Source organism: Mauremys reevesii, linkage group 1, assembly GCF_016161935.1.
Source record: "Mauremys reevesii isolate NIE-2019 linkage group 1, ASM1616193v1, whole genome shotgun sequence".
NCBI classification, from domain to species: domain Eukaryota; kingdom Metazoa; phylum Chordata; order Testudines; family Geoemydidae; genus Mauremys; species Mauremys reevesii.
In genome coordinates this window covers 211,170,444-211,181,814 of record NC_052623.1, presented here as the reverse complement: position 1 = coordinate 211,181,814, position 11,371 = coordinate 211,170,444, and the positions used below count along the sequence as shown (strand labels likewise).

General features: G+C 42.1%; 1 protein-coding gene across 2 annotated transcripts in view; it reads left to right on the top strand.

Moving 5' to 3' along the window:
• Positions 1-150: 150 nt before the first annotated feature.
• The window catches only part of METTL16 (methyltransferase like 16), a 36,550-nt gene continuing 25,329 nt past the window's right edge, over positions 151-11,371 (top strand). Inside the window, exons 1-2 of one of the 2 annotated variants that reach the window (XM_039528920.1) lie at positions 151-381; positions 1,561-1,760. In XM_039528920.1, coding sequence (XP_039384854.1) covers positions 254-381; positions 1,561-1,760 — 328 coding nt within the window. In that variant the 5' untranslated portion in view covers positions 151-253. The remainder of the gene's footprint in view (positions 382-1,560; positions 1,761-11,371) is intronic. The other variant, XM_039528909.1, reaches the window with a different exon arrangement.

Genomic DNA, 11,371 nt, shown 5'->3' with positions numbered 1-11,371 from the left:
GTCGCGCGCCCCGCCCATCCGCCCAGAGTCTCCCGCGCGCTCCCAGCAGGAGCCGCCTCATGGCTCCCAGCCAATGGGCTGCGCGCAATGCAGGGCGGGAGGCGGCGCATGGGCAGTTAGAGAGGCCCGTCAGGGGGGAGGGGGAGGCTCGCTCCCCTCGCAGCGCGCGCGTGGCCGGTTCCGAGAGCGGCTGCGGAGCCGCGGCCCGCTTTGCGCGCGTGACGCCCCGCCCCGCCCCGCCCCCTCTCCCGCCATGGCGCTGAACAAGTCCATGCACGCGAGAAACCGCTATCGGGACAAACCGCCGGACTTCGCCTACCTGGCGTCCCGGTACCCGGCCTTCCGCCAGCACGTGCAGACCAGCCTCTCCGGCCGGGCCAGGTGGGTCCGCGCGCGGGCTGGGGACTGGGCTTTTCCGCCGCCGTTGTACAGAGCCCCGCGGCGGCGCGGACACATGGGGCAGGTCTGGGTCTGGGTCTGTGCCACGGCGGGCGAGCCCGATTCCCCCTCCCGCCACCGCCGTGTGCCAGCATCACCGTGCCAGGCGCGCCCGCCTCCGGTGTCGCTGTCCCGGCAACGCCCCCGACCCCTCTCCGCGCCACGGAAGGGGGCGTACCTCGGTGTAGCTCTGACCGGTGGGGTTGCTGTACCGATACGGGCAGGTGCCACAGCTGTGGCGCTGAAGTGTTGGGGGGAGGAGGGGGGAGGATAGCTCAGTGGTTTGAGCATTGGCCTGCTTAAACCCAGGGGTGTGAGTTGAATCCTTGACGGGGCCACCTAGGGATTGGGGGCAAAGTCAGTGCTTGGTCCTGCTAGTGAAGGCAGGGGGCTGGACTTGATGACCTTTCAAGCTCCCTTCCAGTTCTATGAGATAGGTATATCGCCATTAAAAAACAAAACAAAACTCTCCCTTGCTACACAACCACCAGTCACCCCCAGAACACAGTCCATACTTTGCAGTGAATGAGCCAGGGATCCTGTGGGGAAAACAATATGTGATTAGACTTAATCAAAATACCCCTGTGCTAGGGATGGAGGTCCGGTTGATCTGTCATGTTTTGATCTCGGTAGTTTTGAGTGCTTGCCTTTGCACCTGCAACATTTTCCTTATGTAGATGTTTACCTTTTTAAAATACAAACTGAGGGAATAAATTCTGTCATAATCTAATGGTTGTGGTAGAGCCAGTAGATGGTACAGAGAAGGACCTGTGTTTGGGGGTTGAGTTTGTCCCAGAACCAGCATTTAGGGCTTTTTCCTTCTGAGACACTAAGGAATACTTCCTAAACAGTCTATGTAGTCAGCTTGAGTTTTGTTGCTGAAATCGAATGATTTTTGATGGATTTTGTTCTTATATGTAGAAACAAGTTTTCGTCAGAACCATTCAATTTTAAGGAGATATTTCTTGGTTTGAATGCGTGGCTTATGATTTTATCCTCACAATAGTTTTAATTAATGCTGACAAGACAATTGTTACTGTAATGCATAAAACTAAATAATGGTGCTTGGTGCCAATTATAATGCAAGGATTCTTTCTGTTAATTGCATTTTATGCCTTGCAGCCTAAATTTCAAGGATCCAGAAGCTGTGAGAGCTCTGACATGCACGCTCTTGAAAGAAGATTTTGGACTTACAATTGATATACCATTAGAGAGGCTTATTCCTACTGTTCCCTTGAGGCTTAACTATATTCATTGGGTGGAAGATCTAATTGGTCATCAAGATGGTGATAAACAAGCTCTTAGAAGAGGAATTGACATAGGTATGTGTCATATGCTGGGGATTAGACAACTTTCTGTTTGACCAGGTTTGTCTGGTTCTTCAGTTTAAAAGTTTGGAAATGACATTAGCTAATAGATTTTGCTTTATATCCATTGATGGGGGGTGTGGGCGGCATTAAATGTTCCAAACAGCAAAAGTATCTGTGCTTGTGAGAGACTGGTTGTCCAATCTCTAGCCCAGGGTTCTCCAGACTTTGAGATGAGGGCCATATTAGATTTTTGAAGGGGCTCCCTGGGCCAAAGCAACTCTGAAAGAAATTAAATATATGTAAAATCATTAAAAACAACACTACTCTACTGTGTCAGTGTTGCATTAAATTCTAAAACAGGTATAAAAGTTAATCGATGAAGGTACTATAAAATCACACAATATTTGTCAATATATTAAAAATCATTTCACATTTTTTTATTTTATTTCTGAAAACTCATTTGTTTCATACAAATACTGTTTGGTTCTGTTAGTGCTGTAGTTAAAATTTAACCATTATGAAATTGTTAATTTCCATCTTCTTTACTCCATTTATTGGAGATGTAATTAAGCATCTGGCTTGTATTTTTACTCTAAGGCAGGGGTCCGTGCTTGGCTGCAGCAGCAAATCTCCCCTAAGTTGGCTCCCGGGGGCACTCACTCTTCTGCACAGATCAGCTGAGCCGCCCCCCCAGCTGCTGCTGGCAGCCTCTCCCCCTGCCTGCTTGGCATGCCTACTCAGCTGCAGCCTGCCTGTTTGCTTCTCCCTGTACCTGCTCGGCTTCAGCAACGACTCTCCCCTACGTTGGCTCCCATTTTCGGGGGACACTGGCTCGTAGAGGCACTCACCCCTCTGCACAGCTCAGCTGTGCTGCCCCCCCCCCCAGCAATTGCCGGCGGCCCCTCCCCCTGCCTGATCGGTGTGCCTACTCAGCTGTTCACTTCTCCCCTGTTGGTTGGAGAGCTGGACAAATGGAAGCCCCAGGCCGTAGTTTGGAGACCTCTGCCTATCCTTATTGAGGTTGGCTCCTTTCTGGACTAAACTTCTTCCCACAGATTTGTGAATAAATGCAGCTCTGTTCTGACGTGCAACACCTTTGCTTTCATAGACTTTAAGGTCAGAAGGGACCATTATGATCATCTAGTCTGACCTCCTGCACAATGCAGGCCACAGAATCTCACCCATCCACTTCTATAACAAACCCCTTACCTATGTCTGAGTTATTGAAGTCCTCAAATTGTGGTTTGAAGACCTCAAGCTGCAGAGAATCCTCCAGCAAGTGACCCGTGCCCCATGCTGCAGAGGAAGGCGAAAAGCCTCCAGGGCCTCTGCCAATCTGCCCTGGAGGAAAATTCCTTCCCGACCCCAAATATGGCGATCAGTTAAACCCTGAGCATGTGGGCAAGACTCACCAGCCAGCACCCAGGAAAGAATTCTCTGTAGTAACTCAGATCCCACCCCATCTAACATCCCATCACAGACCACTGGGCATACTTACCTGCTGGTAATCAAAGATCAATTGCTAAACTAGTTGCCAAAATTAGGCTATCCCATCATACCATCCCCTCCATAAACTTATCAAGCTTAGTCTTAAAGCCAGATATGTCTTTTGCCCCCACTACTCCCCTTGGAAGGCTGTTCCAGAACTTCACTCCTCTAATGGTTAGAAACCTTCGTCTAATTTCAAGTCTAAACTTCCTAGTGTCCAGTTTATATCCATTTGTTCTTGTGTCCACACTGGTACTAAGCTTAAATAATTCCTCTCCCTCCCTGATATTAATCCCTCTGATATATTTATAAAGAGCAAACATATCCCCCCTCAACCTTCTTTTGATTAGGCTAAGCAAGCCAAGCTCTTTGAGTCTCCTTTCATAAGACAGGTTTTCCATTCCTCGGATCATCCTAGTAGCCTGTCTCTGAACCTGTTCCAGTTTGAATTCATCCTTCTTAAACATGGGAGACCAGAACTGCACACAATATTCCAGATGAGGTCTCACCAGTGCCTTATATAATGGTACTAACACCTCCTTATCTTTGCTGGAAATACCTCGCCTGATGCATTCTAAAACTGCATTAGCTTTTTTAACGGCCATATAACATTGGCGGCTCATGGTCATCCTGTGATCAACCAATACTCCGAGGTCCTTCTCCTCCTCCACCTTTCCCATCCTTGAAACTCTCCTGAACTTAGATTATTCATTATATTGAATTGTGCTTTTGGTTAATAAATTGGAAAAAGATCTGCTCTTGAGTTTGTGAGTGTACTCAAATGAAATCTCTTAATTCAAATAACTTAACATTAGATTGCAGTGCTTCCTAGCTTCGAGTTGACATGTGCAGGGTGGTGTTGTTCATTACTCTTTATATTGCTTTTGCACATGTGAATCAGATTCCTTACATGTTGCATAGTAACAAATTTTAGTGTTGCCTTTTGATCAATCTGCTGTTCTTGAATCCAGATTCTCACTTCTACATGTATTTTTTAGGTAGCTGGGCCTCATTTGCTTTCTTCAGTGTCAAATTACTTTTCAATTCAGAGCCCTTTCTGGTGCTAAATTACAAAGGGGATTTAAACAGACATCAAGGAAGATACTAGTAAAACTGCATATTGATATCTGTTCCGACTTTCTAGATCTATAGAGATCAAACGTACAAAAAAATCTTTCCCTAAATTATTTGTCAAATGTCTGCCAGCAATAAAACCTGCTTGGTCTACTGATTTATCTACTACTTAATCCAATCAGTTAAAAAAGATTTCCATGTCGTTTTTGAAGGTTCTATACAAATATTTTAAAATCTGTCTGGACAGGTATATTTTGTTATAGTTTAGCATCTGTATTCCTTTTTGGTTTTGTCATTAGCTAAATCTCTCCTCTATCACTCACTCATGCCCGTCACCCCAATCGGGGTATGGGCCGCCAACCACAGATCTCCAGAGCCCTTTATCCTGGGCCATTCGCTCTAGCTGGTTCCAGGTATAGCCCATTTTTTTGCTATCAGCCTGAAGGTCGCATCGCCAAGTGTTTCTTGGACGGCCTCTTTTCCGCTTGCCTTGGGGGTTCCACCGCAGTGCCTGTCTGGTGATGTTAGTTGGCTGCTTGCGTAGTGTATGTCCTATCCAGCCCCACCTTCTCCTTCTGATTTCTTCCTCTGCTGGGAGTTGACAGGTCCTCTCCAAGAGGTGGATGTTACTGATGGTGTCTGGCCAGCGGATCTGAAGAATCCTTCTGAGGCAGCTATTAATGAAGGTCTGGATCTTCCTGATGGTTGTTTTAGTTGTCCTCCAGGTTTCAGCTCCATACAGTAGGCATTAGTTGGAGCGTAGCACTGAACAACATTCATCTTAATCCTCTTCATTTTAGTTCTGAAGGATGCTGTGATGATCCTGGGACCATGTGCCTCCCAACCAATCAGTGCTCTCTGTGCCTGCTTGGACAACATGAAGCCTACTCCCTGTGGGTGGGGTGCGTCGCTCTCTTCATGTCCTGAATACAGCAACAGCTCTCCTGTCAACAGACGTCTCTGTCCAGCTTCCATCCATCTTGTCTCGCTAATGCCTAGTAGGGTCAGGTTGTTGCTCCTCATCTCTGCTGCAACCTGCACCATCTTTCCTGACTCGTACATGGTCCTCACGTTCCATGTGCCGATGGTAATCCTCCTGGTTGCAAGAAGGGTAATCGGCTTAGTGGCTTCCTCGCGGCTTTCACCACCCAGCGTCATGCGTCTTCGAGTTGAAGACCCTTCTTTTTCCAGGCTAAAAGTCTCTGTTATCTCTATTGTTGGCGTTTCTGTAGCAAGTTGATTTTTTTACGGGGTGAAGTTGCTAGCCCCACGCCCAACCCTCCTCCTTTATCCTGACTTGGGACAGGCAGATGGCCCCAAAGGACCTCTCTGGTGGAGTTCTCTCCTCTATAATTTGGAAGAATTCTTTTTTGAAAGTAGTCCTGCACTGGAGGAAGCACGTGACCAATTTGAGAAAAGTATATGGGGTCTCTGGATATCTATCCAACATTATTTGATTCATATCTTGTCTCTTTGCATTTCATCTTTGAAAGAAGGCTAAAATTTATGCTTTTCTCAAGGTTTCTATTTAGTAATTTCAGTGTCCACTTCACTTTCTCTTAACAGTGAATTCAATGCTCTCCTGGCATTTATGAGTTACTGTGTTGTCTTGTCTAAACTAATGTTTCTTTTTCCACAACTTATTAACTTTATTTTGTATTTGTCAGTGTGGATTTGATTTAAATCAAACTGAATTAAATCACTAGTCAGGAAGATTCGATTTAATCATAAAAGTGCATTCTTGTTGGTTGTTATAACCTTAATACATATGCTTCACAACTCAGAGATAGGTGTAGGTTTCGTTTTTAGAAGGTACACACTATGCATGAGGGGTCAGCAACCTTTCAGAAGTGGTGTGCCGAGTCTTCATTTATTCACTCTAATTTTAAGGTTTCACGTGCCAGTAATACATTTTAACATTTTTAGAAGGTCTCTTTCTATAAGTCTACATACAACAATAGTTTACTTATATATTATAAAGTAAATAAGGTTTTTAAAATGTTTAAGAAGCTTCATTTAAAATTAAATTAAAATGCAGAGCTCCCCGGACTGGTGGCCAGGACCTGGGCAGTGTGAGTGCCACTGAAAATCAGCTCGCGTGCCATAAGTTGCCTACACCTGCTATACATTTTTAAGTGATTTATTTTGAAAACTTTTTAGATTAGTTTTACAGCTATATCAGAAAACGAATGATTGGTTATTTAATTTACCAAAGGTAATTGATAGTTCACCTCCCAATGACTTCATAAATATCTTCAATTCAACAGGTAAATCATTACTATTTGGATTTTCTTGCCATGCTGTATTAGGAGGAGAACATCACCAGACAGACATTTAAATTGTTTTATTTAACTAAAACAACAACGTTGTGTATTCTGGATTTTTTTTCTTCAACAGCATACATAATAGTTTAACAAAACAAGCATATGAATTTTTGAGTTTTGTTAAACATTCAAGTTTTTTTAAATCAGGTTTGTTTTTGTTAAAATTGTTTTTAACTAAAATAGTTAAATGAAATATTTAAAAACAAAAATCAAATTGACTGTCAGCCAGGTCAATATGAGAAACTTAAAATATTGGCTTCTGTAGCTAACTCAGTCATTTCACCTTCATTTTCCTGTTTGTTCATAATCTGGAAAAGAAAAACAAGCTTTCCTGCTTTTTCAGGTCCCAAACAATTTTCTCAATTTGGAATGAATTACTCCAAAGGAAGAAAATATTCTTTCTACACCAGCAGAAGAAGCTATTGCTGTTAAAAGTGAGATTATCACTTCAATAGTCTCTGAATTAGCGTGACCAGACAGCAAGTGTGAAAAATCGTGACGGGGGTGGGGGGTAATAGGCGCCCATATAAGACAAAGCCCAAAATATCGGGACTGTCCCTATAAAATTGGGACATCTGGTCACCCTACTCTGAATCCAAGTGCTTAAGTGACTTCTACCAGTTCACTGGTGTGACTTTCTTTAAAACATCATCAGCAAACCTATTTATTGAATGGTTCACCCTTAGCTCTGAAGTTTATTATAGTTGGCATTATGGAGGGATCATTGCTGGATGTCCATGTCATAGCCACTCCTCTTCTTCAGCAGTTAAGGTTTGACCATGGTACCAAGTATTGAGAATATTTGCAAGAAAATCAGCTGGAGACTGTGTAACAAAGCAGTCTCTCTGGTGGGACACATCTGAGAGTATCAATTCAGGACAAATTGCCTATAGCAGGGAAATCACAGCCCAAGGCTGGGGGTCCTTCACTACTAAGGCACACCAAACCAGCCAAACAGAGAGGACTTTGGTTTTACCCCACTGGCTAACCAGAAGTCATACAAGCAATTCCCTCAGATACTCCAGTTTCCCAGTATCACCACCAGTGCCACTCATTATGGGGACGAATGGTTATGAAAACCAATACCCCAGTAAAAGAAAAAAGGTTCTCCCGATCCCAAAGGACCAAGTCCCAGACCCAGGTCAATATACAAGTCAGATCTTACCCACAAATCATGCTGTTGCTAATCCTGTAGAATCTAAAGGTTTATTCATAGAAAGAAAGAAATATAGATGAGAGTTAAAATTGGTTAAATGGAGTCAAATACATACAACTATTGCAAAGTTCTTGGTTCAGGCTTATAGCAGTGGTGGAATAAACTGTAGGCTCAAATCAAGTCTCTGGAGTACATCTACAGATTTGGATGGGTCATTCAGTCCTTTGTTCAGAGCTTCGGTTTTTAGCAAAGTTTCTCCGGAGGTCAGAAACAGGATTGAAGACAAAATGGAGGGGATTCCAGGTCCTTTTGTATCCTCTGCCATGTGGAAGAACACCCCTTTGTTGTTTCTGTCGAAAATCACAGCAACAAGATGGAGTTTGGAGTCACATGGGCAAGTCACATGTCCACGCATGACTCAGTTCTTTACAGGTAGAGCAGCCATTGCTCACATGCTACCTTGAATGTTCCCAGGAAGGCTCCTTATACCGGGATTGGAGTCTCCCAAGGTCCATTGTCAGTTAAGTGCTTTTCTTGATTGGGCACTTACTCAGAATAGTCCTTTGTCAAGAAGCTGACCAAATGCTTCACTGATTCTACTTAGAACCAAAAACATTGAGATGCAAGTACATAGCCAATATTCATAACTTCAAATACAAAAATGATACACACAGCATAATCATAACCAGCAAATTACAACGTTTTCATAGACCTTACTTGACCTCCTTTGTACAAGATTTGGTGCAACGATAGGACCTTGGTTGCAACAATGATCTATATGGTCACAGTTCACGTCAGTGATGTCACAGATAGTGCTTGTCCCATTTGTGTTTTTAATGCTTATAATTTGACTGTCATTACCTATTTCTCTCTTTAAGATGTCACTCAGTTCCTTCCAAATTTCAACAGCATCAGCAATAAAACAGCTATTTCCCTGCATTTTGTTCAAGGCTACAGAAATAGGCTTCAGAGTACTCAGCATGTGTTCAACATTTCTCTTAAGCCCAGTGTTGAGAACTTTGGCTGTGACAGTGCCATCTATTTTTTCACGATTTTGTTCACAAACTGTCATCAGATTTGGCCAGTTCTTGATATAGTGCTCAAAACAGTCCACTACTGAGTTCCATCGCACGTCTCGTGGGAGTGTAAGCTTGGTTCCTCCCACTTTTTTTCAGAGCAGCTGCTGCAAAGTGGTTGCTACAGAAGCATTTTGCAATTTCAACAACATTAGCCTTTATTTCAGGAACCCTGAAATCTTTGGCTTGGAGGTGCATCAAATGAGCACTCCAACTATGTTATTAGCTTGGGACCTGCTTCACTCTCTTCTAAATAATTTCTTCTAATCTTGGATACATTTGCAGTATTGTCTGTGACCAAGCTGCATACTAGACATTTGAATTTTTTGTCACAGTTTGTTGTTGCTTTTACTTCTTTTAAGTATTCTGCTGTGTGCGCATTTCCTGATGTATCAGTTGTTTCTGTAAGGAAGACATTCCCTTCTTCTGTTGCCACACAAGCACATACAGCAGGATCATTGTGAACATTGCCCCCACCCATCAAGACTCAGGTTAACAATTTTACCCACTAAACCTTTTGCACACTGCTCAATTTCTCTTTCATACACTTTATCCAGCAGTTTGCCTGCAACATCTGCTCTGTTGGGTGGACTGTATCCTGGTCTTAACTGAACCATGTTAATGAAGTGTGAGTTCTCAATCATACGTAAAGGAAGGTTTGTTGCATAAACAAACAGGGCAATTTTTTCATCATTACCTCTTTTTGTAATCTGGTTCATATTACAAATTTATCTATATGATGGAGATTTTTTTTTCTTTTTGCTATAAGTGATATACTGTGGCTGTGTGTCATACATGATGTGACTGAAACACTATCATTGGCAGATAACTCAAACTATAGAAAATGATGGTGATCTTGAAGGTGGATAGTCTTCAGAATCCTGTATGTTGAGGATGGATTCTCCTAAACAAAATAAGTCAATGCAGTTATTTAATTATTACCACCATACTGCTCATTTAGTATTACTCATTGCATTCACTTACACTCAGTACTATTTTAAGGGTGAAATTGTAAAAGGAAGATCTGCCTATTTCAGCTATTTATTTTTATCACAACTGCATCTAAAATGATAGTACCACAGAGTAACAGCTATATTTTTTGCTCAAACATGAGAATTCAAGAATAGTCCAGAAGGAAGACAGGCAGTCCTTAAGAAAGATGTATGAAATAAAAAAAGTTTACCAACCTGAAGAACCTCCATGTTTAGACATGTTCCTTTCATCATCATCATCATCATCATCATCAACGCAGCTTCCTCCTGAGACAGAACACTTCTCATGATGATGTTTCTTTCGAGAAACCAGGCCTTGCATTTCTTTGTTGCACTGTTTGCATTTTGCACGCATGCCTGTGTTACCCACAGGTGGAGGAACTTCATTAAAATATTCTCAAATTAGGTATCTTTTATGGCCTGTTGCCATTATAGTTTTTTCCTTCTAGTGAGAGAATGCCATGGTAGATCTCAAATCAATGAATGCTATGCTCAGAAAGACCTTAAGACTTCTGGAATATGCAGCTCAAACAGTTTCACTTTTGTTTCTACTGCCTGTCCCTCCCTTCTCACATTTATCTTCTGACTTCTCCTTGCCCAGTTCTGTTTCGCGCCCAACAATCTTCTATTCATTGAACTTTTTGAAACTTTGCACTTTTAGGGAGAGGTAAGGGATTGACTCTGTGTACACAATTTTGCAGAGGGACAATAGGATTGAGGTCTGTTATTTCTCACCTCTATATATTATTTATTTACTTAAAAACATTTTTGCTGTTAATAAGCATGTTATCTCTGGAGACACCAAATCCACAGTTTGAGAACTAAGCATCTCTGATAGTATCTTCTAGACTGAGCACTGAGTCCCATTGGGTAGATAGAAAGATCAATCTAAATAATCTATACAGAAGCCCCTGGAACTCTGAGATTAGGTCCCTAGTCCATGAACTATGGGAACTCCTTTACAAAACTTTTCTTAAACATTACATGACTATATTGTCTCATACTATAGAATTAGAATTTATAATCCCTATTCCATGATGAGATATCTGAGCTATAATGTATCTTTACATAGGGTTTTTTCCCTCAAAAAAACATTTTATCAAAAAAATCTGATTTAAATAAAAAACAATCCACTTTTTAAAAATCATTGATTTTTATCCACCCTGGTATTTGTTTTCTCTTGAGATACTTACCTTGCAGTATTATCCTACCATCTTTCCAGAGGGTAGTTGCAGTTACCTTCCCTGTGTTGTTGTTTTGGAAATAATCCTGTATCAATGTTACATTTTTTAATCTTCTTGTAAAGTGTTGTTAAACATTCAATGCTTTGTTTATGTAAGAAACCTGTAACTACCAATAATTGTTCAGTTAAGGATGTGATTAAAAAATGTGGCCTCTCCAACATTAATATTGTGTGTTTTTAAAATATCTATATTGAAGTAGGACTTTATTACCAGACGAAAAAGTATAATCTCTCTCATTCTGGTGTCCTTCTCTTAATACATTCACCAGT